This window comes from Coccomyxa subellipsoidea (assembly GCF_000258705.1).
Source record: "Coccomyxa subellipsoidea C-169, whole genome shotgun sequence".
Classification (NCBI taxonomy): Eukaryota; Viridiplantae; Chlorophyta; class Trebouxiophyceae; family Coccomyxaceae; genus Coccomyxa; species Coccomyxa subellipsoidea.
Genome location: NW_005178026.1, coordinates 461,434 through 489,110, shown reverse-complemented (window position 1 = coordinate 489,110; position 27,677 = coordinate 461,434). Strand labels below are relative to the sequence as shown.

Here is a 27,677-nt window from a genome sequence, read left to right as displayed (position 1 = left end):
ACAGAGAAACCCATGAAGACGGACAGTATATGCTTAGAAACACTCAGATACGCTCAAATTTGCTGACAGCGAGGCGCTTGCGGATGCCCTTCATGAGAGCATGCATGGCTGGATCCCCCCTCTGCTGACTCATCGCCTTCTCCAGCCTCTCCTCTGCTATGGCATCCAGCCCTAGCCGCACCATCGCCTGCACAGCAGCCAGGCATCGATTGTACGGGTCTTCCACTTGTGTGAATATAGGCAGTGAGAGAGAATGCAAGCAAAATTTTATGTTGTGTAGCTCCAAAGTACAGCTAGTCCACGCAATTTAGGCCCCGCACAACAGCTTGCAATGCTCTTGGATTGCTGATGGAGTCTCAAGGAGTTTTGCAGGTCCTCTCCTCGACGGTCTCTGTCTTGCCTCTGTCTTTTCCACACCAGGGTGGAAGAGGCCCCAATTCTTCAGGATGAATGCAAAGATGGCCGCCCCAAGCTCACAGCTTTCTGGCGGTGTTCTGACACAATTGATTTGCAGCCCACCTGCGCTTGGCGGTACAGGGCCTTGGCACTTGTGGGCTCGATTGCCAGCGCCTCATTGCAGTGCACCACTGCTTCCTCCAAGAAGCCTGTGTCATCCAGCCCGCCACCTGCACACAGTTGCACACAGTTGCCCACTGAAAGTCCATGATTAAAGATGCATTACTAACATCCATCGCTGCTGCAGAAGGATCACCCACTACCTTATTCACCCCCGTGGAGAAAAGGCAAAAGAGGTGGAGGCGATGTGAGCTGCGCACGAACTTTGCAGACAATTCAATCGCAGAGGAACGCAGGCTATATATATTTTTTGTATCCCCCTGACAAAGCAAAGATCAGGATGACTGCGGCCATGCATGCAGTACTCATTCCGAAAGTGGAATTTGCATAGTGATCCTGGCGCGAAGTAAGCCTAAGCATTGCAACTAAGAGTCTGCATGCAGGGGAAAGCTGGCGAGGTGAGATGTTGCATTCTGGGCAGCGCGGACTCACGCGTGACACTTGGAGGGCCTCTGACGGCGTCGAAGCACTTCTCGGAGTGCTTGAGGTTGATGGCTGCCATGTTCAGGTGCAGGCTCTTCCACAGCTCCCTGTGCGCTGCAGGCATCTCCGCGGGCTTGCCTGCCACAGATACCATCTTGTCAGACTGGCAAAGGCAGTCAGCAATAACACAGATCTGTACTTTCTCGTGTACATGCAGAAATGCCCATGCACAGTGGCAGAGGTGACATAACCCTGCCCTCAGTGTTGGCAACGCTGTTAACATGAGTTCCCATCGGCGTTCAATTTCTGGGATCGTCCCTTCAAATGTTGCATGAATGAGTGGTGTTTTGGTCAATGCTCAACCACACATCATCACCACCAGTCCCTCAAAATCTTCAATTTGCTCAAAATATTGCGGCAGACAGAAATGGCACAGCTTACCCAGCTGCTCCAGCATGAGCAAGGCAAAGCGATAATGGCCGCCAGCCAGACTGTGGCTGCCTGCTTTGAAGCAATCATTGGCCAAGCGCTTGGTCTCTTCGAGCAACTCCAAGGTGACAGGTGTGCTCTCTGCCCTGCTCTGAAACTCCCCCTTCCAATGGCTAGAGCTGTTCCGGCTGCAGATCTCCCTGCAGAAGGGACAATTTCTAGAGTACACTCTGCTTTTATCACACTGCACCTTGCAAAGACAGGTGTACATGTGCGGACAACCATGCATGAATGATACGTGCCTTGCTGTGATGAAAATGCTTGAAAACCACCGCTGTCAGAAAGGCTGGAGAGCAGTAGTTGCACCTGTCCTCTTTTGGCTGTGGCTTCTTCTCAGGCTCTGATTTTTTTTCAGGCTGTGGCTTCTTTCTGGGCGGTGGCTCTTTGTCAGCCTTGGGAGCGCCATTTGAACCGGCGCCAGGGCTCCTGCCTGGAGGATTGCTGAACAGGTCGGGGAAATCTCCCAGTCCCCCAGGGCCAAAGTTCATGCTTTTCATGGCTGCTGCCAGGGAGGGCTTCAGCGGATTCGCCTGCTCATAGGGTGAGTCTCATTATCTGCTGTCTAGAATGCACCAAAGGGGATGCTCTAAAATACATGCTGAGATGTCTCGACGGTTGCTGGCTGTCATGCTCTAAGGGGAATGAGTTAACGGGAATGTGGGAATGCCCGAAAACACACGCTAAGTTACTTCAATGGCCAGTGTCTGGCATGCACCATAGGGATGCCCTGAAACACATGAAGAGGTACCTGACTGACTGCTGTCAGGAATGCACCAAAGGGAAAGCCCTCAAAACACATGCTGACTGCACATACATATCTCCGTTGGCAGGCATTATTTGCTTGGGCTTCAACATGGTCAAAATATTCCCAGCAGGGGCTTGCGGCATGCATGCATTGCAATGTACATCAGTGTGACATCATCAGATACTGTCAATTTAGAGGCGTAGTGCCCGAGACGATGACTCACCTCGATTATGTTGCCTCCCTTGGTGTCATGGCGCTGAAAGTACAGGGGCACCAGGAAGGAGGCGCGCCACTCCGACTTTGGTAGTCCCAGCACCTCTGACTGTGCCCTGCAGTGCAGCAGTGAGAACTTGCTCAACAATCCAGCACAGCTGAGGGATCTCCTAAATCCTGTTCGGTGGCATTAGCATTGTCACATGACCAGCAGGTCTGGTAGGAGGGCGTCCCCTATTGCCCTCAGATCCCAAGCGCCCTGAGAATTCTTTTGTTTCAAAAGACATTCCAGTGTCACTCCCACAATCCCACCTATATTAGGAAAGTATGTCCGATTTGGTAGTGCATGTGACAAACAGCTAATTGGACTTTATCTCCTGATGCTGAGCCTGTCAGACCAAGGAATCCGCAGGGCACAATGCGCATGAGATGCAGCAAATCAGAGATTGGCTCACTTGCTCGGTATCGTGCGGGCAGAATTGCGCAGCAGCATATCCCTGAAAATGGTGAGTTCAGATTTCTCGCATTTCACATGGTTCTGTCCCGACGTGCCTGGTGCCACAAATCTCTTGGTTGCGCGCTGAAACCTGCGCCACAGCGGCAAGGCATGATTGGATTGGATTGCAACAAAGTAGCACCGTAAGTATCCATCAATTGTCTTTCCACTTGCATGGCGTATTTGGAGCTGCTTGGCGGGCACTGGGGATGTGCCCTATACTTCTCAGTGATCAGTCGAGCTACTCTGTGTGCAAGGAGTTTGTTCAGAGATCAGTGTCTGGTAAGGAGGTGCACCGGCATTGTCCAGTGATTCAGGTTCTGAGCTTCAGCAGGGACCACTGTTGAATCCCCTGAATTGATCTATGGGACAAAGTGGCTATGCCCCAAGCATGTACAGTACAGAGAACCCAGTGCAATCTCATTCTGAAGGTATCAGCAGCAACAGAGTTTTTCGAAGTATTCTGGGCTCACCTTTCCAGGGAGCGCTGCAGGCTGCTCATGTCAGGCTTGCTGTTCAGCACCTCCAACTCATCCACATATGAGATCTGCACAGACACTCAATTGTCACACACTAGCCAGCGTGGTTTGCCCTCTCTGGATCCCTCACAATCGTCACAACCTTCAAATAATGACAAAGCTCCTGAGATCCTTGTTACATGTGAAAAGTCATCCGCAAATACACTCATATAATGAGTGTCAGGGCTCACCTGCAGCAGAGGCCTGCCGTCCGGCAGCATGCGGACCTTCTTGTGCACGAGGACCTGGATCTTGTTGTTGCTGGTGTCCCCAGGGATCTCCAGCACATGGTTTTGCGCTTGCTGCACGACACCGCACACCAGAATACCTTGTCAGAACATCCTCCCATGTCAGCATCTCACCTCACCCACATAATCTTCCTCTTGAAAAAAAGCATATCTGCTGTTTTCAGGATGTAAAACACGTCAATAGTGTGCAAATTGTCTGGGTGCATCTAAACAGATGGACCCAGAGCAGGCATTCTACTGTTCAAGACACGCTGTTCCTGCCAGAGGCAAGGTGCGTCTCCAGACAAGCTACAGGTGAAGGCTGCAACACATCCTAGCCCAGCAGGCGTTGCTGCAATTTTCAGTCCACTGTGCAAGTAATCATGTGAATTAGTAATATAGAGGTAAACGTACCTTCTTGTAGGCCATCACAAACATGATCTGAATGGTCTCCCGGACTTCATGTAGGGAGGCCTCTGTGGGGTCCAGGGGGGGGACCTTCTCCAGTGGGACCCCCCTCTCACTGAGCGCGTCCACTTTCTTTATGGCGCTGTCCATGTCATCGAACATGAAGGCCATCGCGCATGACAGCTCCTGCTGGGAGGGAACTTCCGGGAGACCGTGGGGCGACAGTTTGGGCAGGAAGGATGAGTCACCCGGCCACAGGGAACGCCCCTTGGTTAGCGTGCACATCAGCAGCCCCCTCTTGCGCGACCTCTGCACCACAAGAGAGAGATTTTTCCACAAGAGAAGACATCTCTACATCAGACAATCCAGGGCCACGTAGACGTGACCGCAGACGCCCTGAGCGTGTGCCCCTATGGCCTTTGGATTTGGGTTCGCCGATCTGTACTTGTATATCTAAGGTAATATCTACTGGCATTTGATGCATGCATGCATGCATTGCATTGCACTCTTACTGTGCATGGTGAGACAAACTGTGTTCATGCCTGTAGTAACATTATCTGCATGCATATTGTCCCAAAATTTTCCAGGCTTGTACTAGGTCCGTGCAGGAAAGCAGACAACAGATTGATGCAAAGTGCTGAAGTCAACTGCATCTACCTGCAGCTTGTAGTCTTCAAGCCTGACAGGCCAGGCAAAGCGCATGCTCACTCGCTGAGAGATGCCAGGTACTGAAATGGTGGCCCCATGAACACAGGGAGCAGGACTGTATTGGTCCCTTGCCGAGGCCACAGCCAATCCATCAGCTGCATTGCACATGACTCAATGTTGCCAGCAATTGTGTGTCATTTTTTAGTAATTTCCAGCATCTTCCATGACAGGAGGCAAAAGATTTGTTCTACCTCTGCATCCGATTATAATCGGGCAATACGAAAATTGGGATGGTAAATGGACGCACAGTGACAGGACAATGATCAAGGGAAGCGGAAAGCCGCATATTCATAGCCATGTTAGCACATAATTTGCCAGAAAAGCAAGGCATGCATGCATGCAATTTGAGAATCACCCGATGCTTCTGGGTCAAAGTGCATGGTGGCCAGGTAGTGGCTTGCATGCTCCACCACACTCTGGAGCGCCAAATAAGGAGTCGGGCCAGGCACAGAATCCAATGTTGCCAAGGGTGAGCGTGCGCATGGAGGAGGTACGCCGCGAAACTGCCTTGGCGTCAACTCTTCCAGCTGCACGGAAATAAATTACTCTTTCAGCAAGAGGGGTTGCTTTATTAGCAAGGCTAACAGAGCTTGCCAGGAAAAATTGACCCAGACAAGGCACCACGTATCTCATCTCATATGATATGAGACAGATCTGCCCCGTGAGCAGAGCTTGCAAAGACATCTCATGCATGTTGAAGTAAATGAAGAAAACATCTGGAATATCAAGAGATGGGAAGAGGGCTCACAGGCCTGACGGCGCTGAGCGGAAGCTGCTGGCACATGTTGATGAGCATGAAGGTCATCTGGTTGGGGGGCGTGGGCCCTTGCAGCAGGAAGGCCACCTGTGAGCAAGCATATTTGGTAAAATCTCCTAGTCAGGCTATTATCCTACGCATTCCCAGCCGAGTGAGGCCGATTCCATCTACAGCCAAGATGCAGGAAAGCTCCCACATATTACCTATCCTGCTGCGTGCCCAGATGCAAGCAAGAAACGTAGACAGAGTGGCGCAGTGCTCAACGCTTTTGGTGGCCCCCACCAGCTGGGGCCACCATTGCAGCTGATACCATGCAAGTCTACAAACGAATATCTAAAACAAGACGCTCATTTCAGGTGCAATATGAGCACCAGCTGTGACTGCAGGGAAGTCACCTCGTGGGTTTTCGTGTCGAAGCAGACGCTGTTGAGCTGCTGGTTCTGGTCGCCCAAGAAGGTCCTGCCCACGCTGGCGTGGCCGGAAAGAATGGCTTGCATGACATTTTCGCCATCCATCAGCACCACTCTCAGCATGGGCGCACCCAATGCTGCAAAGCACAGACACACAGGCTCAGCACCGCAGCCAGAAAAATGCTCAAGGTAGCCCTATATCCCATTGTGTGAAGGAGGCAAACAGGTACCCAAAGGGGTACCCTGTACCCTGGGTAAAAAGAGCATCCTGAGGTTGTGACACCAGGAATTCCAAGTGAGAGCACAGAGCAGATCAGAAATCAACAAGTGTACGCCAGTGTGAGAGTTGGTAAGACTTGCTACACGGGTTTCGGCAAGATTTGAGATGCATGTTGGCAATTGCATTTTTTTGGCAGATCATCAGCTTGTTGTCATTTGTTGAAGCGTTGCAAGCCCATGTTGTGCTCTATCACAGCAGGACGCAAGGGAAAAAGTACTCACCTCCTGTGTACATAGCCATCATATGCATCTTGCATCGGTAGACATACACATCGGGGCCCTGGCCTTGCGCCTGTTTTGGCGCGGGTGCCACCTTGTCATGCAGCAGCCAGCACATCCATGCGTCCCACTCCATGCGCATGCATGCCGGCACCGACAGCAGCCGAAACAGCGCGTCCGCATTTGCCCGCCAGTCCACCGCCGGGTCTGTGTTTTTGCACAAGAGGGTGCTCAGAAAACCCACTCATAGAACCTCCTTGTCAACGCACACATATAAGATAGGCCAAAACCATAGTTCTTCAGGGCCCTTATACTTCAGTCAACAGCCATAAGCCGCTGCTTCTATGCGTGCAGGTCTTAATACATAGTGGAGCAGGATAACTGCAGCTTACAGATGGCACATGCTCAGATTGTCACTCATATTATCTTCTCGTGGCCTCACACTGTATTAGCTGAGCTCGCATGACATCTCTGAACACCGAAGTGCCCCACATGCAAAAGGCTACAATGGCAGGCAACCGTGAGCCTCACAAAGTCTGCCTGTCACCTTCAAGATTGAACCTTTAAAATCTGGGACTCAATGGCGATGCGCACCAATAATGCCAGCGACACGGGCGGCTGCTGAGACGATAGCGAGCGCAAGGCTCAGGGGAGTCAAAGCAATGAGCACATTGCTGACGTGGAGATTGGCGTCCGATGTGGCTGGCCGGCAGCACCGGCTCGCCAGCGCCTTCAGCGCCTCCCGCACCCCGCAAGTCTCCCCACTACCTGCGCAGCAAAGTTCTATGTATGAGTGATTACAGTAACATCCTTCTGTGATTGGCAGAGCAATAAGAACACGCACTAGTGGGTGACACTCCCGAAATTCTGGACTCAACCTTAACCTTTGTCGCTCATTCTGCAATAAAGTCGGGCTGATGCATCTCTATTTGAGGTAGTTCTGCCTCGTCAGATGCTGCATGTCCGGGTCATGAAACTCAACATTGCATGAGAAAATACACAAAGGGAGAATTGTGATGGCAGACATCGGCCCAGCAACACATGGCGTGCGCAAGGGGACTTCATGTTCCGCATGCAAGTTATCACAGCAGCGAGACAAAAGTTTGGCTTGACATGCCTGGAGATAGTTGCAGCGCAGAGGTGGTTTCCAGTGCAGGGGCCCACTCCAGGTATGGATGCAGCTGGTAGGGGGCATGGCCGAGGGTCAAGTCTGTCAGTAGGCGCAGGCCCAGAATTGCTGGCATCATCTCAGGAGGCAACCCCAGGCAGTTGTCCAGGTAGGACCGCAGGGAACCTACCCAGATCATTGTCTGTGCGTACAGCCTGCATGACAAATGAGCACATGGCTTTCCGGGTATCTGCCTGGAGCGGGGCTGCACTTCTCATTGCTTTGTGACCACTGCGTTACCCATGCCCGGAAGCATGCATATCATAAATGATTTGTGAGACATCAGGAAATGACACATCTTACAAAATGGTCACTGCGGGACACAAATGCTGCCTTGAAATCGTCCAGCCTGCTCATTTGCAACCTCATCAAATCTTGCGCTACTGCACGCTGGTTACATAGGTACCTCCAGACGACAAGCACTGCAGATCCTGCTCTTCCCTCCTCAAGACACCTATTTCCCAATTTAAGGACTGTGCACTTGAAAGGAAGGGAAGTTCCTACATGCAACACTCAATATCGGATATAAAATCCTATGTTTGCACCGCAACAAGGACTTGGAAGGGCACCTTGACAGTGGAGTCCTTTTCAGGCGAGGGCCAGCCATGAGCAGCAGGTTCAGGAGCTCCACATTGTCTGCCAGGTTTGAGGTGTCCACAGCATCAAAGAGCTGGTCCTCCGGCAGGCCAGAATCACAGCAGACGACGGCATCCATCAGCCACAGCCGAACACTGACCTTCACTTTCTTCGTGCATGCCTGGAAGCCTCCTATGATCTGCGCAAAATTGCGCATGCATACCTGCGCGCATCACCGTGCACTAGATCATGTACACTCTTCCTTACGCAATGGTAGTCAGCATGGCAGTCAGCAGTCATCATTTCCTGTCAACCGGCGAGCTTGACAGCGCTTGCATTATGGCTTTGTTGGGGAAGGGGTAGATTTCTCCCAACTCCGACTAATATCTGTTTGGCATGCCGAGCAGCGCATTGTGATATCCGTCCTCATGAGAGCTGAGCATCAGACACCAGACCGCTGGCACTCGAAAGGTATGTCACAGCCTTGCCATGCTGCCTGCCTTCAAGCGTGCAGTCCTCAGGAGTAAAAACCCCTCACTTTAAACATTTCAACGGGATCACAGCTATCAACTGTGAGGGCATTGTGCACCCTGACAAACACTGTCTATTTGTAAATCTGATTGCATGCATCATGTCCAATACTCACCCATGCAAGCAGGTGGTAGTCAGCCCGGTTCGTACTGATATCTTCCCCTTGGCCCAGGGGGAAGAAAGAGGGGTAGGGGGAGGCGTGGTAATGGACCTCCCAGGCCCCTGTCTCAGGGTGGAGCAGCGTTGCGTTAACCACATGCCCCCTGTGATCCTCCCTTCTTACGCCCAGGTGCACAGAGCCGTGGGTAAGAGCTGCCTTCAGCTCCCGTTGGTGTTCCTGCACACAGAAATCTCTGCATTGGCACAAGTCATTGCGCAGTGCTCACTCGCCATACACTCCTTGACAACAAGAATCTCAAGCATACCACAAACTGAAAAGTTCTATTTAAGGCTCTCAGGCTGTGTCTGCAAATACAGCACGAGTGAAACTATGACCTATCAGAAGACCAAACTGCTAGATGTCCTTTTATGATGGGAAATTCTTCCGGCGATCCAACTTAAACGAGATCCAGGGCGTTGCTTGCATTGACTATGCCATTTTCAAGGTTGGGCAAGGCATATTATGCAAGGCTCCGCACCGACATATGCAGCCGTTCAGAAGTCATGAAGGGCTTCAGGTGAACCAGCGTTGAGGTAGCCAGGCTCTCGACTGATCCAGCAAAGTCGGACACTCCCAAATTGGGCTTTCCGGCAACATGCCTGACGATCCAGTTTTGGCGCTCGCGCCGGATCGCCTCTGGAGACCGTGCCCCACCTGCCGCCAGGCGGATCCACCCCTGCCACACCCCTCGCACCGCCTCCTCTCCAGACCCGAAGCTCATGTCCAGCCTGCAGGGGCCAAACATAGACGTCGTTGTAGCGGAAGTGCTGCTTAGAAAGATTAGAAGATTGCCATGTACATGCAGAAAGTGTACAAGGCCAGTTCCTCACTTGCATTGTTCTTGTCTTCATCTCAAAACAGTGACCCACCATGGACAACTGGCAAACGGCGCTCAAATGGCTGCATGCACAAGATATCATGCAGTGAACTTGGCCTGACAAATGCATCAACAGCCTCTTTTAGCCTGTAAGATCTCGTGAGATCCCCTCAACTGAGACATTATCTAGTGCTGGAGCAAGTCATTCGCTTTTCGTGCAACAGAGGCTCGCACTAAGGGGGTACATTGCCCCAGCAGTTGAGCAGCAGAGCTCACGAAAACAACATAGCACTGCTGCAAGTGTGGTAGATGCACACCTTGGACCGTAGTCTCTGGCTAGAAGCCGTTCCAGGTAGCGGTTCAAGCGAGTGTTCTGTGCTGGCGAGAGGTCCAAGCAGTACCAGACAGCCCACAGGAAGTGCAGCTCATCATTTGAAGCCGGACCCAGATAGATGTCATCTGCCTGTGCACCATAAAACGGCACCGGATATAGTGGTTTGTCATCTGTCTGTGCGCCAATGTACAGAGATGGTGCCATACATCTGCAGGTTATTGATGATGACGTGCTAGTAGCTGCATCAGCAGGCTTTGACCATCAGCAATGACATGCCAAGAAACTGACATCTATGACAATTTGCCTCGGCATGTGTCCTTGGACTAGCCTGGATGGCTTACCACGACCAGCAGCAGGGCTGCACGAGCAATGATCTGCCTTGTTGTGTCGTTGATGTGCACTGTCAAGTGGGTCAAAGTGCGTGATGATGCTGCCTCAGCTGCTGTCGCAAGAACGTTTCTAACGTCCCCACAGCCCAGGAACAGGGCCTGTAAGTAAATTTCAACGCAGTCGATTGTCGGAAGCAAAGCACTAGTGGCCATGGCCCTTTCATTTACACAGCAGCAGAAGCCGCTTCGCAAATCGGATCGCGATCACCCCCTTCGACATGGAAATGCTCTGATCGAGGATAGACAACATAATTGTGTGAGTTTCGCACCTCAAACAAGTCCTCGGGACTGGCATGGAATATAGATGTGGCCTTTGTGTTGCCAATCGGATAAAACATTGGCTGCAACTCCTGCAACACTCTCCGGCAACAGTTGGGATGGAATTCCATGTTGGATGTTGCAACTGATTGCTTCTGTATCAGTTCGTTACGTTATTTGGGACGTTTAGATTGTCCGATATAAAGTTATTGTCACATTCTTTGTCGATTCTGCGATTGGGATCACATGAACGCACCACATAAGTCACACTGCTATTGTTTCTGTGTGGATCGGCAGGAGTTGGATGTCTTGCAAACTTCAAGCCAAACCCTGCAAGGGGCATCCTGTATCTAAACAGGCCCGAAGGGCATGGGCACTAACTGAAATTCAAATCAAACAAAGCAGAAAAGGGAACTTTTAGATCACATGGTGACAAGCTGACCGGCCTCATACAGTCCTTAATACTTCATTTCGGCCAGAAAGGCTGCAAAGCTAACTCGAATATAACTACTACTAAAACTCTACGGCCTAAGGTTCAACTGAGAGCACTAAGTCGCCCTGCATCGGCGACTCAACAGCGGCAACTACGTGCCAATCTGCTTAAGGGCTTCTTCCACACATCTAGAGAGTGACAGCATCCACAAAGATCCAGGAGTGCCCAGACAGCACTTGTGGATGCCTCTAGACAAACCCAGAGAATAATGAATGGGTGATGGAATATGGCAGTCACCTTGGCGGAAAAGGTTTGGCAGGCATTAACACACCAGACGCAGAAGCCCGGCCCTAGGGTGGGATTCCCTGGGACACCCTGCCTACATCCGATGTAGGCTAGATGATCTGCCACCTGCCATGAGCGCATGGTGCTTTTATGTGCTGAGGATATCGATATATCGACTAATTAGGCCTTGGAATGGCAAAATGGCATGTGACATGCTAGATGGACTGTGTCTGCCAGGGGAGCAATTTGCAGAGACTGCCTTGTGAGGGACTGCAGGGCAGGTGGGGTTGACGCTCCTACATGCGCACAGTCCGGAGCCATGCAGTCAGAATGTATAGCAGCCGGCTTTAAAGCATATAGGGTTAAAGATACAGATGTGCGAAGGTTGGCATGACCACTGTTCATGTAAGACAAACCGATGCCTGCTCAATGCACAGCACACATGTTGGCCTAAAACGTACCCACACCTGCCACAATGTTGGCAGACTAAGTATTGCCCAAGTCATTTCCTACTTCTGGCCAAACCCCTGGTCACATTGCAGTCAAAGCTGTCTAGGATCTCTTTGTCGATTTGCTTATATTTCCTGGAGTCTTCCACTGAGCCGCGCTTTGAAACAATGCGGAATCAATGTGGAGAGTTTTCAGAGCTGAAACACACAAGCTGACACAGCAGCAATCTTGCGTCATAAATGGAGACTATGGTACTTATGTCACACCAAAGAGATATAGAGACGCTGTGATCCCTCTATCTTGGATGCACGAATGTCAGCAAGCGCTGCTCATCTTGCTTGCAAGCACAGAAAATTCAACGTAGGGTTCCTTGCCTTCAAATTCAAACAATTGCCACCATGCATTTCACGGCCTGTGTCTTTGCCAGCTTCAATGAATTCCACAGAGCAATCACACACCTAGAGCTCCTTTTCCTCTCATGTTCTACGCTGTCCAAGCTGACAGCCCTTCCTTCATTCCTTGCAAACCCCCTTGTTGCGCAGAGCCTATCCATTTATTTGTCCTCGCACACTATTCCATATGTACCTCGCGGCCCCGTGACAACACCAGGGGAGCCTGAAACTGACCGGTCAATTTCAAAGTCCCCTGCTGCCACCCAGGTAAGAATACCTGATGCATGTCATTAGTGTGCCCCATCCAGAGGCCAGGCTGGCCTTAAATCCAGTGGCAACAGGCAGAAAGCCTGGCTGCGGATGGGGAAATAGCTCCTTAGGGTTCAGAGGGCTTATACTAAAAAGCCTAGCCGCGCGTGGGGAAATAACCACGCTGCGCATCAAATTGGTACGCCCCATACGGGCGCCCATTAACGACAAACTGTCCCGAGTGCTCGTCATAGACGACCGCATGCTCTGAGCGGCCCGCCGAGTAATGGCTCGGGTACCCCCCGCCGCCATTAGTCACCGCACCGCCGCCGTTAGTCGCAAACTGCTGCTGCTGCTCGCGCGGGGGGGTCCTCGGCCCGTAGTACATCTTGTTTACGGCGCGCCGGCGCGCGCATGCGCGGTTCAGGCAGCACAGCAGCCCGGTCAGAATGGCCACGCCCACGCAGCACAGCGCTACCACAATCTGCATGCACGACATCAAGCAGATCAGTGACAAGGATCAAGAGGAAAGCCTTCGTCACTTCGCTTAGGAGAGGGTTTCTCGGCAGCACCGGCCGTCAAAATAGCGGGGGGAATCTGCCAGCAGTAGTTTTACCGTTGCCATGCAAAATGCCACGATCCTACAATCTTGTTTTCACGCCACAATTTCCTTGTCAGGACGTTAGGGATTTCTCTGACATAGACAATGGTCAGGCAAGGCCATGGTCTTCCAGAAAATAGCTCAGACCCTCAAGCCTGCCATTAAAGCTTTCTGGCTTTGGGAGAGGCACCACCGGACTGCACAAAAACGACTGGATTTCTAGCTGTTGTATGCAAGCAAACAAAGCGGCAAGTCCCATCAGCAAAGCCAGGCTGGCAGCCTGTCCGTAGCTCAACAACTGAGCTCACAACTGTTGAGCATCAATATAGAAACAAATAAAAAGAGGAAAACCCCCTGCAGGGTGGCACGTCCACTCACCGCAATAAAGACGGGGTTGTTCCACTCGAGGCGGACCCCCAGGAAAGTGCGGGGGCCCGTTTCGGAGGGGGGCGCCTGGGGGCCGCTTGGGGCAGCGGGCAGGGTGTTGTTGCTGCCCGCTGCCCGCGCGTCCTCGTTGTACCACTGCGCGAGCGTGTTGTACACAAATGAATTTATCTTGGTGCCCACGTTGATGTCCTGGTTGTCGCTCGTGGACACCTGCGCGCATGTGACCGTACATGTCAGCTGTCGGCCTCCAGGTTTAGCGATGATATCACTTTTCAATTGTCCCAAGCTGAAAAGGCGTCAATCAATGAAGTATATGTCCTCAAAGAGGCTGGTGAGGGCAGGGGTGATTTGTGCAGGATGCAGCTGCTAAAAGACTTGCCCGCTTTCTCACCATTCCTAGCATCTCTGGAACTTCTGATCAGTAGTTTCTGCTCCATGACCAATCATTCTTCTCCATGAGGTCAGGTATCACAAGTGCACCCCATTTGTGCTCAGTGCTAATGACGCAGGCAAGCATTTAAGAAACAAAGTCATGGGATCGGGCACACCTTGCCAGTGAGGATGGCGCGGATACGCTGGTTGTCATCCCACATGGAAGAGCCGGATTGACCGTTGCTGGACAGGCACGTGTGCTGCAGAATGTTGGCGCACCTCTGCACCAGCACACCGAAAAAACTCCTTCAGGTACTCCTGTAAGGCGATGTGAGACCGGCGAGGCCTTCTGTGGCCTGTGAGGCCTTGTGAGCCAGGGTTGCATTGCTCCTGCATTGCATACCAATCTGTACCACTGCTGCAAGTGATTTGAAGATCATTGCCTGACCCTGTAAGGTTGCCATCAGCCTCATACAGACTTAGGATCCAGATCTCTCTTTGTAATGCCTGTGTGATCAGTGCTGAGGGGAAGCTAGGAGTGTTGAGGCTGTGGCGAGGTTGGTGGCAGGTGCATCTATCCTCATGGCCCTAGCATGAGCTGAGCAAAGGACTGAGGACTGACAGTGTGGCAACTCAAGCACTGCCCAGCTAATGCCCGATCCATGGGACTGGATGCGCAAGTTGCACCACTCCCCGGAGGATATGCTGCCAAATATAAGCTATGGTGAGGAGACGATACCGAACAACAATATTTGGAACGGCAGAAAATTGAAGACTGTGCTCCACTGCGCCGCCGATAATGGTTGATGCCTTGGCAAAGGTCCAATCTTAATTCACGTCTCTGAAAGCTGCGGTGGATTCCAGCTTAGGTACACGGGGGTCACCTGGCCTTGGCACTGGTCGATGTCATTGAAGACGCCTTGGTTGCCGACGTAGTCAATGTTGATGTTAGCGCACAGGCTCTCCCACATGGTGCCAGCCGGCTTCTCCCCCTGCCATTCCAGCAACACCCCATCAACTCACTGGAACTGCAGGGGTAGCTAAGTTGGTGAACAGTTACATATTTTCGCCGGATGACCTTGCAAGCCACACCATGACCTTTACACTTATGCCACATCAATGACAATCATGCAACGACCTTCATAGTCAGAATGGATCTCTGTCAAGGGACCTCCCTTTCAAGTTCTCATGCAAGCTCACAACTTTGCATTCTGACCAGCCTCAGCCAGACAATACGGTGCCCTCCGAACTCTGCAGTCCGAGCATGATCTTGCCATCAGGAAGCATTTTGTTTCAGTCCCCGTCGCCTCAAAGATGCAAGATACGTCGGACCCCTCTCCCAATCCTGAGGGTGGGACAGTGTGAAGAGTGTTCTTCATCTTTTCTGTGTCTGAGAGACCCGGGGTTAAGGGAATAAAAGGAGAATAGAGGGAAATAGGAGCTCACCGGGTAACCCGCAGTGGTGAGGTTGAGGGTGACTTTGCGGCCGCTGTTCCCATAGTCCATGCCCATGTAGCCCGCGCTAGCGCCGCTGTCCTTGAGCGTAATCAGCGCAAAATCGTAGTCCATCGCCGTCGGCGTGTAGGTCGCCTGCGCAGACACGCACAGCCCCGCTGACATCAGCAAGCTTGGTCGACTTATTCACTCTGCTATCATCAGCAGACAAAATGACTTTCAATGTATGCCGGCAACAGCAATCACATGGGAGAATGTGATGGCTGATCTAGGTATCCTTTGACCCAAACGCAAGCCACGAAAGCGTGAGGCCAAAGACAGAATTGAAGCAATGCCTGGCAAGACAGGGAAGATGCTTACTCGACGTGACAGGGAAGCACCATCAATCACAGGTGACATGCATTCTCTTTGAGACAGCAAGCAGCAGATTTGGACCAGCGAAGGGATGACCAAGAATGCCAGAAAATGCATGAAGTGCAGGAGTCTCTACCTGGCTGGTGAACTGGGAGAGCACTCGCACAGAGGACCACTCCAGCTGCCCAAAGGGCCGCCGGTTGCCGTTCTGGCCAGGCGCAAAATTAATGGAAGCCACGTACTGGTGGCTGTCGTTTATGTCATACACACAGTGCGCCGCCGTCACCACATGCTTCGGGCCAATTAACGTCCCCGTGCACTCCAAACCCCTGCGCCCACAAATCAAATAAGGCTACACTAGAGATTAAGTCGACTTACTAGATTACAAATAAAAGCAAGACTGAAAGGAAGCATAAAGACTAAGGATACCATTAAGCAAGACTAGTTAAGACGAAATTAGACAATATTAGACTAAGACTTACAGAGACAAAGCTCCCATATACGTCAAAATTACCTTCCACAACAACCCATATAAAAGAACTGCTATATCACAGCAAAGCGGAATGGCCGATTGTGACTCCCTCGATGCTGCAGGGAGGTGTAAAGAGTTCAGAAAGCTTTTAAAAAGGTCGATGCAAAGAACTGCAGCTTGTCTGCAGGACGTACCTTGCCTTTTGGCAGGAAAAGGATGTAGTAATAATGATCATATTAGTGCAAAGCATGCAGCACAGCTCAGTAAGGCTGACTTAGACCATTGGGAGAGGGCAGGCTCTCGCACCTGTTGCTTGTGCCCAGCTGGCCCGTCAGCTCTCCCACTGCCGAAAAGGGAAACTGCACGGTGTTGGTCACCTGCAAAGGACACATCATCCTTCAATCAAGCTTGCTCATTAACTTGTCTTTCCCCATACCATAACTCAATTCGCTTGCAACCCATCAAACGACCAGAGTCAGGCAGTGTCCCAATAGGCATGCACTGCCTGGTGCTCAACCAGGTGTTGCAAGGCAAAGACCAAGAGCATTACAGGTGCAAAAAACAGGCAAACAGTAGTTATACTCAGCTGACAACCACACATGCACCAATAATATGGCACAACAATCTGTCGTGAAAGAGAACACCCTAATTAAAATGGTGCAAACAGCCGGCATTACTCTTCTTCTTGCTATCACAGACATGGCTGCACTCAAGATCAAAGCGAACACACCTGTATCCTGTTGTCGTAGCCGCTGCAGCCGTCGCAGCCCAGGTCGGTGCTGGCAATGCCGATGTTATTGGGTATGGCCGCCTGCGCCAGCCGCCGGCTGCTCTGCAGCGCCTGGTCTGGCTGCGGCTGGCGTGCAGAGAACTCCGTCGCAGACAGGGCCTCCGCCAGATCTGGCTCCTTCTCGTCCACCGCTAACCTGAATAGGCACAGCAGAGAAACTTCTGAAATTTCTGCGGAAGAGTATCCTGATGACTGCATGACTGAATGCCAGAGCCCTCTCACTTCTGCTCTTTAATGACCAGATTGCATCAGTGTGAGCAGCTGAGCATGCTGAGGATTTGGTCAGGTGCTGTGTTGCCCATCTATGGGCAAACCTCCTCCCACAATGACACCGACATTGATCATGTAGAGCCAACAAACCTGGGAAGTAACTGAGTTGGTGTGCACCCACTGAGCTGGTCTGCACCGCAAACAGAAAAGTGTGGATAGAATCAGCAGAAAGGCATGTGAGCCACACCTCTTGGTGAAGCTGTGGCCGCTGCTGGTGACTAGTACAGTGAAGTGCTCGGCATCAGCTCCCACAGGGGGCGACGCGGCTTCCTCTAAACTGCTCACGTCCATGACTGGCACCGCCCGCTTCTGGCTGTGCACAAAGCTGACCTTCCCCTTGTACTCGTACCCCGCTCTGCCCGCCACGCTGAGCGCCTGTAAAGGACACGAGGCATTTATGCATGAATGTTTCTGGTTCTGCAGTCGAGTGCAAGTGAAGCAACGGATGTAGGAAGCGCTTGCAACGGATGTACGAAGCCCCTTTTTCCCTTGCAAGGCTAAGCACCCATGCATGCCTCTACAGTAAAAGCAACAGTATTGGCATTTTTTATTCCATGGCACTTGCAAGGTGGTGGAGAGCATGTCTAGCGGAGGAGCAACATGCCATCGTAGCAAAGTGCTTGTAGTTCCAGTAAGCGAATATCTTCAAGAAAAAGACCAAACAAAAGAGAGTGGCTCACCTGCGCCGGTGGAGGGGCTATCCCTAAGCTTCTACGTGCGCCTCCTTGCTGCGCCATTACAGCACTGCTCGCCAATGGGCTGAGCAAAACCGCGATTATGAGACCTATTCTGCCGAGATCCCCTAACCAATGGCACCCGGTGTTCCAACCTCCTCTAGGATCCCTGCGTCTTTTATTTTGGCTGCCTGCCTGTGGTACTCTGTGGTGATGTCTGTATGCGCTTTCAGGCCCATCTGAAACCGCAGAGCAGCTGCTGCTGGTGCTGCACGCGCCCCTGCTTGCAGAGACTCTGCCAGGGCTGCAGCAAGAAGGTGCCTCACAGGCTGCCTCTGCCATTATTCCTCGCCCTGCTGTCTTGCTGACAGCTGGCGGTATGCCTGGTGATGTGGCAGCAGCCTGAGAGGTGGTGCTGAGTGCTATATCATCCTTGGCTTGACGCCTGTGGGGCGAGCTGACTGGAGCTGTGGGCTGCTCCTTGCGAGCAATGCACAAATTGAGAGGGGCTCGCTTTCCGCAGACGCTTGCTATGGGCTGTCTAAGACAGCCACCTGACAGCGGCTGGCTGACTCGAATAGAGCTGGTGGCTTAGGGACTCGTCTCCTTCCTGTGCAAGCACAGAAGGAGCGCTCACGCGAAGAGAATTTTAAGGACAAGTAAAAAATGTTCAACAGTTTGGCGTTCAAGATGCAGCTTCCGCTTGCATCTGCTACAGCAATCTATTTATGGTTGCTGCACAGCCACCAGAAAGCACCAAAATAGTGGTGGCCCCGGTGAGCATGTACTAAAAAGGACAATTCAAGTCTACCATATTGACTTTGGCACCAGCGGCGCAGTGCATCCCGTATAGCGAATGACTCGCGCCGTCCAATACTGTAACCAAGACATCCACAAAAGTTGCCTCTACTCAGCATATCAGTCCTATAGATTGCCAGTTGCAGCGAATTACCGTATTCAAATTTAAATTGTACTATCGACTTCTACCTCCAGCCAGCTCACCATTGCATTGCGAAAACAACCGGGAGCCTCGACACCTAGATCTTTGGAAAGATGTGTTCTGAACCGCCGCAATTCAATCGCATGAGCAAGTGACACAGTATTTCGACAGATCGGTCGAAGCCGTCATCGAAAACCACCCTCACAGCTCAGATCGAGGTTATCTGGGCAAGTACCAGCCTTTAGTCACATGTGGGAGCTGCACCTTTTCTGCGCAACTCCTGGCACCCGTCAGCAGAGCATCAATGGTTGGCCTCCAGTAGTGCGTCTGTAATTTTATTAACAGCAGATGAGCGTCTCCTTCTTCTTCTTTACTAGCAGCTTCGCTTCACTGCTGTCTTGAACTCTCCCTTCGTTTGCCACCTGGTGAGGTTGCCTAACTAGGATGATTTCGGAAGCTTCCGAAATGATTTGTCGTAGTCCTGATCTGAGCACACACTTTGCGTTAATCCTGGGATTCTGCTGCAAATTCATAGCTGCGCAGTACTTCTCTAACGGATTTTCATGGTAGCCATGCATTCAGCAGCTTGTCAAGGGTTGATGTAATCATTGGGAAGCAGGTCTGTTGATCACAGCGCACGTCCAGGTCGGTGAACCGCTATCAAGAATGTGCTTGTCATCAATTACAAGAATTTCCTTCATGCTCACGTTGCACACCTGCTCTTGTGCAATTCCGTGACGTGTGCAAGGCGCATCACTGTCATCAACGTGTGAAGTCCAGGATTTGCTGCACTGGCGACTATAGTCCTTGCTATAGTGTTCGTGCCACGGATCGAGCGAATGCGGTGGCTGCAATAAGGGACGATTGAAATATGTCCTTTGCACAGTAGTCTAGGAGCGATCCCACAGCAGCATCTCCTGGGACAATTCTGCAAGACACCTTGTACGATCCAATATGGGGTCTGCATTTGGCAAGGCCCAGCAGGGAAAGACCATGCGAGGTGCCGCATCAGGCAGTCCAGAGGATGCCTGCAAGAAGGAGGCTTGCAAGATCCAGGCCTGCCTCAGCAAAAACAATTACAACCCCGATGCCTGCACGAGGGAAATCGACGCCCTGAAGCGGTGTTGCGAAGGCGTGCAGGTGCGGTCTGACTGCATCGAATAACAATGCCTGCAAGCTATTCTCTTGTGCGTGCTGGACACCTGAACAGGAGCCGCGGCTAAGTTGGCGAGGACATCTGCATGTGCACGCAGATTGCCGAGTCTTCGGCAGGGCATTACAGACATGTTCGGGTCTGCTTGTGCTACAGGGGAAGAGTGTGCACTGCGCATTTGGGTCGCAGCTGCCTGCATAGTATGAGCGAGCCCGGGCCCCTTCATCAACCCCTCATCAACCCCCTGATCAGCCCCTCATGGAAACCTCTCTGGAGGAGGCCTCTCCTGTCCTGAGTACTGTGTTCTACGGGGATGAAAACAAAAGGCATCATGTAGTGAGAGATTTGAGGCTCATCTAGTGCTTACTGCATACTTGCAGATTGGCTGCATGTGCCTCATTGCAAGTGAACAAACACGCGGGAAAATGTGCAATGGTAGGATTTATGCAACATGAACCCATGAGACTGAGAGGAGCTGCAAGGTTTGCTTCGAAATGTCTTCTGTGACATCCTTGAATGGTAATCACTCCAGGGCTGTATACTATAGTTTAAACCAACATACGAGTGCCCTCCCTGGAGCAGCTCCACTTGACCAAGGTTTAGACCAAGCACCTGCCTCTGCACATGCGGCCGCTTATCTGTGCTGAACGGTGCAACTTGGCGTGACAGAAATCAAGAGCTGCCAGGCTGATTTGGCGCGCTGCCCCGACTGCACACTCTGCATGCATTGCAAAACTCTCTGGCGGTCACAGGCGGGGATGAAGCTCTGCTCCATGAGAGCGTCGGATCTGCGGGGAAATGCCGGCGCAGCTTGAGTCGATGACGTCGCTCACCTCGCTGATTATGTCATCCCCGCGTGACTCAGCACGTTTCCGTATCAGGCGCGACCTGGGCCCAATTATCCGCCTGCCCAAGCTGCAAATTTTGAGCCTCGTGCACGGCTTAGATATCAAAGAGATCCCCGCTTACCAGGTCTGGGATGCGCGTTCCCTGTGCATCCTGGGTCTGGCTTGGTATGAGCTTGCTAAGAGAAAGAGCCAGCTATGTGTAAAGCTTTTAGGGCAGGCTCGCATGCGCAGCTGCGGTGTGATACGGAAAAGGACAGAGCTCCCGGTGCATTATTGTTTCGGCAGACTGAAACGGCACGCCGGAGGATATGAATGTGGTGCAGAGGCACAGGTGCGCGTCAGTGCAGCACTCGTCTAGAGGTGAATATGCGATGTTGTGACTCTGTGAACCACTCATTGAAGCTTGCAGGGTTGTGAAGATTCTTATAGTTGCACGGCATAGGTCAACTGAAGAATGCCACACTGGGAGACTTCTTAGTTCAGTCCCTATTTGAGGTGAATTAGGGACTGCAAGCATTATGAACAGACAATCGGCGGTTTTTAAATATATAAATTTTTTTGCACCTTCCGATGATGTGCTGAATCACTTAACAGGCCGTGACACAGAGGTTTGATGAGGAGGTACAATGCATGCAAGGGGCCCCTTACAAAAGTGTGGGGGACCTCTTCTATTTTAAGCCTCGACGAGAAGGGTGATCCTTGTCAGTGCTCATTGTGCGATTGCAGTCGTGTTGATTAGATGCACACTAGCTTTTGTACTTTGCGGCCGCTAACATTCAATCAAGCCCATCGTTTGCTTCACTCCCCACTTACGGATCTGGTCCACCGCAACACTGATCAGGAGCGCGAACGCAAGCAAGGCAAACGTGCCAGAGCAGAATACACCTGAAAAGTAAGCCTGAGGTAAATTCACGATAATAAGTGCCGTGACGTGATTTGCATGATATTTGCAGTGTCAGACTTTTGCGATCCCGATCCTCCGGACTCAACAAAAGACTTTAAATGCATCACATCGCTGGTGTCATTGGTGGATGTACTTGCAGTGGAGGCTGAATATTCGTACGAGGTCGAGAACGTGATCGAACTAGCTGAAAAGGAGGGCGTCAGCGTCATGCCGATCGCTGGGCTGAAGAGCAGCAAGTGGGACCCGTGCCGAAACAAGGCCCAGTACCTGGAGCAGTGCATGGGCCAGAACGACTTCAACCCAAAAGAGTGCCAGCCGCAGCTGGCGGACCTCAAGAGGTGCTGCGAACGATACCAGGTGATGCGTGCATACTGCGAACTCCTGTGTGGAAGGGACACAGCTTATGAGGGTCATCTGCAGCTAAGAACAGGCCTTTCAGTCAAAAGATAAGTGTACTGCACTGCAATGGGTGCTTGTGATTATCAGGGCAATTCTGTAAGCAGCAGCTAAATTGCTGTGGTGATCTTTACTTGAAGAGAAGCATCAAAGTTTGATCTGCGGCTATGCTAGGCCGCCATAAAGAGAAACAACTGAAGTCACTCTGCCGCTCGTGCTGTGCAGGGCAAGTCTGTGCACTGCGGCTTTGATCCTGCGGTGGACCCACCAGACAAGCACAATGTGCCGCTGCCAGATCCAGACATGCCTGTCAAATTCAAGCCTGCCGCTCCAAGCACTCCCGGCCCAGGCGCCAAGGTCAAGGCTGCTGAGAGCTTCACACCCCCAAATGCAAAGGACAAACCTGACAAAGCCTCTCAGGTGATCAATTGTTCTGGTTGCCTTGTTAACATATCTCGAGCCATGCCGAACATATTTGTCACACTTGCATGATTAGCACAGCTGGAAATCCACTGATTCCAGTTGCAGTGTCAAGTGGTAGGCCAGGTGCCAAGAGATAGGCATGCCAGGTATTTGCACAGCCAGGTGCCAGAGGGATTCTAGGAGAGCTGGCGACTTCTGCAGAGCCAATCAGAGCTTTCCTGAATACCGTGGCGTGCTTGGCTGTGCTGTGTCTGTGACTCTATAGAGGCATGGATTGATGTGCACACGTACAGCAGCCTGACCTTTGCGCTTCATTGATGCTAAGCCCTGTCTGGCAGGGAGCTGTGCACCATGCCAACATTTCATTGGGTCTTGCCTGGATTTGGTAAGCCCATCAACGGGTTGGACATGTGGCAGCCTTTACATGCAGCTTGTCTGCACGCGCACCTTGCCTCGTGCGAGAATAGCGTGAATAGCGTGTAATGGTAGTAAGAACACTAGTACCACCCCGATTTCCGCTCACAAAAGTACTTACTACCAGTACTAAGTAAGACTAGTCTGTTGTACTGCAGGAGGAACGCTCCCCAGAACAGCACCAGCATGAAGCGTCAGCTGGCAAGGGCGACACTTACCTGTCTCTGGAGACAAAGGTGAAGCGCGCAGAGGCCAGGGAACACGCTGCAGGACCGGGCCTGGCCAGAGCCATTTCCGGCGCTGCAGACAAGCTGCTGCACCCATCCCACAGGGACCAGAGCCACTCTACAGAGAAAGAACAGCCGCATGCAGAGAGAGTCATCTATGCTGCTGACGTAAGGACGAACCAGAGCCACTCTGCCGAGCCAGAAGAGGTGCAGGCAGAGAGTGTCACGCATGCTGCCGAGCGGCCTGCATCCCCCAACAAACACAGTGCAGCCTCTGAGGAGGTGCATGCAGAGAGCAGAGCAGATGCAGCCGACAAGCTTGGGACTCCCAGCAAAGACAAGGGTTCAGCTCAGCCGGATACTGCAGGTCAGCTGTCGCCGGGGACCCTGCAGAGGGTGGAGAAGCATCATGAGGAGCGGGGCATGGCAGGCGCCAAGATTTATGACCCGGCTGCAGCAATGCAGCGGGCTGCAGGCAAAGCAGGAGACGCAGGATCGGCAGAGAATGCAGCAGAAGTGTCTACTGCGCGCAGCGGCCGGTCTGTGAGGCTCGGCAAAGCAGGAAGCGGATCCGCCGATGGCAGCGAGACAGCGCAGCAGGCCCAGCGCGCACAGCGTGGCAGGGATGACTCATCGGATGCCGGAGGGAACGCGGGCAAAGTGGACGGTGGCGGGGGTAACTCGTCGTGGAGTGAGTCATCTGGTGAGTCACCGGATGACTCGCCGCTGCACATCCTGGACGAGCGCATGCAGGTGCTGTTCTTCTGGCAGGATCATCTTGGTGCTGCCAAATACATTTCTGAGTGTAGATGTCATGCTAGGCGCTAATTGTGAATATCACTCTAAGGCACTGGATCATCCCTAAGTTGGCTGGAAGCAATCCTAAACCATTGACTGACTGCAGGTGCCGATTGTGCCCAAGGGCACGCGCGGGTACCAGATCATCGAGAATATGATTGAGAAGAAGGCGGAGCGGCTGGCCAAGGAGATGGACAAGGCGGATCGCTGGTAGGAGTGAGACTTTGATAAACGTATAAAACTTGTGCTGAAAGGAATTCAGACGGGATGCCATTTTAGCATTACTGCTTGAACCCGTGATTATCATTAGAATGAATACCATTTACTCTTCAAGTGCCCTGTTATGCAGTCTGACAGTAGCGTGCTTTCTTTGCTGCATAAATTGAGACCATGCAGCAGCTCGTGTGGCAGTCGGACATTGCTTGTTTTGCACATTCTGTCATGGCAGGATGCTATCAGTACATCCAGTCAGACCTCTGGCTGGCTGGCTGGCTGGCTGGCTGGATCTCATGTGCAAGCTTCATAATGGACCCTTCCTTCAAATCAGGATTCTGCCACAGTACATTGTACATGGCATGCATGTTGTACTGCGCAATTAAATTCGTGCAGTGTAGAGGCTTATCGTTCCTGTTAGCCACTTCTAAGGTATTCGAATCTCGACACTTCCAGGGAACTTCAATTCACACTGGACTCACAGTTCCACCTTTGGGTGAGAGATCACAACTAGGTTCTCTGGGGGTGAACAATATACTAAATGCCGTTCCTTTGAATTATATCACAATATTCTTCAGATGGAGCCTAAAGCAAGTTTAGAGTCCCTAGGAAATTGAAGCCAAAGTACGTTATCACTGACCCCAGCTTGCAAGAATTCTATTTTTGTATACACTTTTATGTCCTCATAGTCTTCCTGACCTTGCAGGTTTAACCCAAATTTGGAGGAGCGGGAGAGACAGGCTGTTGGCACCACAGAGCATGCGAGGGCAATCTTGAGGGAGACAATTAAGGCCTGTGACAACAGGGATGTTCCGGAGATGAACATTTGCAGGATTGCAGAGATTGGCGAGGGGGCGCCAATCATCATTTTTACAACACAGTTGTCGTGGAGATGGACCCAATAGACTTCAAGCGGATCCCTGGAGTCGTAAAGGACAACGACGAATCAAAACTCAGATGCTGCATGCGCAGCGCACTTCTTTGCAATCATCATGATGCCGCCGGGTGTGCACCCATTCCTAAAAGTCTTTGTAGTGCGTGTGCAAATTTTGATGTGTCAAGCAATTGATGGACATCTTGGTTGATGAGAAATGTATGTTTGGAGAAAAATATGGCCCAAACACTGCTGATTATTATGGGCACCATACGCAAGAACATTTGAGACTTATAGGCATGCATTAAAGGCCTCCGCGGCCATTGCGGTTGCAGAAGCCAGCGGGAAGAATGCTGGCCCCCTATATTTTAGGGTTTAGGGTTACACCCTAAGCAGCCGCAATGGCCACGGAGGCCTCTATGCATGCCTGTAAGTCTCAAATGTTCCTGCGTACGGTGCCTTTAAATGCAAATAATCAGCAGTGTGGGGCCATATTTTTCTCCAAACAGACATCTATCATCAACCAAGATATCCATCAAATGCTTGACACATCAGAGTTTGCACACGCTCTACAAAGACTTTCAGGAATGGCAATGCACCCGGTGGCATGACTGCAAAGAAGTGCGCTAAGCATGCAGCATCTGATTTTAATTTGTCGCTGTTCTTTTTGACTTCAGGGATCTGCTTGAAGTCTGTTGGGTCCATCTCCACGACGAAACTGTGCTGTAGTAGATGGTGATTGGCGCCCCTCCGCCAATCTCTGCAATCCTGCAGATGTTCATCTCCAGAACATCCCTGTTGTCACAGTCCTCCAATGTCTCCCACAGGATTGCTTATGCTGCTGTGGCTGTTGCCGCAACAACACGGCTTGCTGCTGTTGCAGCGGCTGCGGCAGCTGCCGATGTCGTGGCGGCTGCTATCAAGGCAGCAGCAGCAGCGTCCGCTGTAGTCGCAAAGACTTTGGCAGCGCAAATCGCTACAGCGGCTGCAACTGCAGCGGCCACCTCATCAGCCATGATCACCACGAGCCCTGCAAGACCATCGCCAATAACGGCCGCTGCGAATGGCAGCACTGCCATGGCAGGTTTTTCTGGCCGCGCCTGATCCCCATTGTGATCAACATGTGTCCTGCTACGCTTGCTGGAATTAGTCACTTTCTGCAGAGTATACTAGAGCTTCTTCATGCCGTCCCAGAACACCAGCAGCGGCCTGTAATGGCTGTAGAGATCTGTCATGACATAATCTTTGTGCTTGCAGGTGTGAGTGGCGGGTCAACACCCATACTGGCGGCCACCATGCCGCTGCAGCGGCCAACACAGGGAAACATAATTGTGCGCACTGTAGAAACGAGTGCACTTTGGCGCTGGCTTTTGAGATCAAGGCTATGAATGAGATCTCAAGATTACCAGTGCTTTAAAGATTTACAGCGGTGTGATATACAGTGATTTGTATTGCTTCACAATGATGGCCTGTATGAATCGTTCAATGCCGTTCAAGTGCATTCCTTGTAGGTACTTCACATACTCTCTTCCAAACAGACTTGCGCCAAAATGTTGGAACAATTGCATATGCAAGGATTCATTTTGAAAGAGTGCAAAAGTACAAAGCATTATGTAGTAGCTGAAGATGTTGCATGAGCCGACCTGTAAATAAGAGATGGACTTTTAAAAGCTTTTTAAAGATGCTGCAGTGAGCTTTGTATTCCGATCAGCACGAACATCGCTTTGGATCATGGCTGAGCATCTCACATTTATGAATGCACAAGGCTGTCATGGTGCAGATTATTGACCAGCCGGACAATTTAGTCCCGCTTGCCACAATAGCATATGACATAATACAGTACACCCAGGGGTGTTACCGGCAACGCCCTTGGAGCGGGCCTGTGTTCATTGGTAAAATTGAAATTGGCATATTTTTGGCAAAATCTTTATATCCCCTCCACATCCATGGCTGAGAAGAACTGAAAAATCAAGATCCATGCACGCCGTATGGGGAAAGTAACACTGTAGTTCTCCTCGGCCATTCGCTGAATTCACTGATCCTCATTACGTGCCTCAGGTCCATCTGCACCAGGTGAAATCTCAAGAAGTATCTGAAACATCCCATGTGGATCTTCATACTGCCACTGCCCTACTCATGCGCAGCAGTTAATGGACTAGTTTCCACACTTATGCCCACATTCATTCTGCTCACAGATGCTCCAAAGCCGCCTGACACCATCAAGTAAAGTAGTGCTCGCCACAAAACGTTGATGCAACGAGCATTTTCTCAAGACTAGATGTTTGACCAGTTCAGCCGTTTATTTGTTGCCCTTGCACAGGAACCCATGTGATCCATCAAAATAAGCTTCAAGTGGACACGCAGGCGCTCTCAACTCAAGATAGAATACTTGAGGTGCAAACCAGCAGATAGCACACTGAGAAAGCAAAAGCAAGGGCATACCAGGCTGGATCTACAGCCAAGATGCAACCAGCTTCTGCGATGTCGTGCCCCAGATCAGGATGGTGCATGTTAAACTCCAGAAAATAGCAGTGCTTGTTTTTTGTCTTGTCATAATAACGTCCAATGCATACGCCCAGAAAACTCTCTATCTTCGTAAGCA

The 27,677-nt window shown here is 51.4% G+C and overlaps 5 protein-coding genes across 5 annotated transcripts; 2 read left to right on the top strand and 3 right to left on the bottom strand.

Annotated features, from left to right (window-relative positions):
- Positions 1 to 43: 43 nt before the first annotated feature.
- On the bottom strand, positions 44 to 10,781 carry COCSUDRAFT_58133 (hypothetical protein; the record flags this gene model as incomplete). Its single annotated transcript, XM_005644385.1, has 21 exons — positions 44 to 187; positions 520 to 626; positions 1,009 to 1,137; positions 1,441 to 1,628; positions 1,795 to 2,018; positions 2,457 to 2,562; positions 2,902 to 3,033; positions 3,416 to 3,489; positions 3,652 to 3,762; positions 4,102 to 4,404; positions 5,552 to 5,647; positions 5,956 to 6,107; positions 6,472 to 6,675; positions 7,063 to 7,232; positions 7,633 to 7,791; positions 8,206 to 8,435; positions 8,859 to 9,080; positions 9,382 to 9,631; positions 10,038 to 10,183; positions 10,396 to 10,542; positions 10,713 to 10,781. The coding sequence occupies 21 exons, from the start codon at positions 10,779 to 10,781 to the stop codon at positions 44 to 46; spliced, it is 3,363 nt and encodes a 1,120-aa protein (XP_005644442.1).
- Positions 10,782 to 11,753: 972 nt separating this feature from the next.
- On the bottom strand, positions 11,754 to 19,186 carry COCSUDRAFT_48726 (trypsin-like serine protease). Its single transcript, XM_005644384.1, has 11 exons — positions 19,090 to 19,186; positions 17,892 to 18,495; positions 17,399 to 17,586; positions 16,882 to 17,077; positions 16,458 to 16,528; positions 15,816 to 16,008; positions 15,317 to 15,460; positions 14,755 to 14,862; positions 14,047 to 14,151; positions 13,490 to 13,708; positions 11,754 to 12,994 (listed from the first exon to the last, which is right to left on the bottom strand). The coding sequence occupies exons 2-11, from the start codon at positions 18,225 to 18,227 to the stop codon at positions 12,668 to 12,670; spliced, it is 1,887 nt and encodes a 628-aa protein (XP_005644441.1). The 5' UTR covers positions 18,228 to 18,495; positions 19,090 to 19,186; the 3' UTR covers positions 11,754 to 12,667.
- A 145-nt stretch (positions 19,187 to 19,331) lies between these two features.
- Positions 19,332 to 20,604, top strand: COCSUDRAFT_54496 (hypothetical protein). The gene is made up of 3 exons (XM_005644383.1): positions 19,332 to 19,470; positions 19,606 to 19,965; positions 20,135 to 20,604. The coding sequence occupies exons 2-3, from the start codon at positions 19,780 to 19,782 to the stop codon at positions 20,177 to 20,179; spliced, it is 231 nt and encodes a 76-aa protein (XP_005644440.1). The 5' UTR covers positions 19,332 to 19,470; positions 19,606 to 19,779; the 3' UTR covers positions 20,180 to 20,604.
- Positions 20,605 to 20,612: 8 nt separating this feature from the next.
- On the top strand, positions 20,613 to 21,385 carry COCSUDRAFT_34125 (hypothetical protein). Its single transcript, XM_005644382.1, has one exon. It carries the CDS (start codon positions 20,777 to 20,779, stop codon positions 21,182 to 21,184), a length of 408 nt encoding a protein of 135 aa, XP_005644439.1. The 5' UTR covers positions 20,613 to 20,776; the 3' UTR covers positions 21,185 to 21,385.
- Positions 21,386 to 25,908: 4,523 nt separating this feature from the next.
- On the bottom strand, positions 25,909 to 26,372 carry COCSUDRAFT_58130 (hypothetical protein; the record flags this gene model as incomplete). The annotated part of the gene is made up of 2 exons (XM_005644381.1): positions 25,909 to 26,105; positions 26,360 to 26,372. The coding sequence occupies 2 exons, from the start codon at positions 26,370 to 26,372 to the stop codon at positions 25,909 to 25,911; spliced, it is 210 nt and encodes a 69-aa protein (XP_005644438.1).
- Positions 26,373 to 27,677: the final 1,305 nt, after the last annotated feature.

Coding starts and splice junctions, on each gene's coding strand:
- COCSUDRAFT_48726 (XM_005644384.1), bottom strand. CDS start 18,227: ATGGCAGAGGCAGCCTGTGAGGCACCTTCTTGCTGCAGCCCTGGCAGA. Junction 14,152..14,754: donor TCGACCAGTGCCAAGGCCAG/GTGACCCCCGTG, acceptor GTGCTGGTGCAG/AGGTGCGCCAACATTCTGCA. Junction 12,995..13,489: donor ACAACCCCGTCTTTATTGCG/GTGAGTGGACGT, acceptor TCGTGCATGCAG/ATTGTGGTAGCGCTGTGCTG.
- COCSUDRAFT_54496 (XM_005644383.1), top strand. CDS start 19,780: ATGGGGTCTGCATTTGGCAAGGCCCAGCAGGGAAAGACCATGCGAGGT. Junction 19,966..20,134: donor GGTGTTGCGAAGGCGTGCAG/GTGCGGTCTGAC, acceptor CTTGTGCTACAG/GGGAAGAGTGTGCACTGCGC.
- COCSUDRAFT_34125 (XM_005644382.1), top strand. CDS start 20,777: ATGCCGGCGCAGCTTGAGTCGATGACGTCGCTCACCTCGCTGATTATG.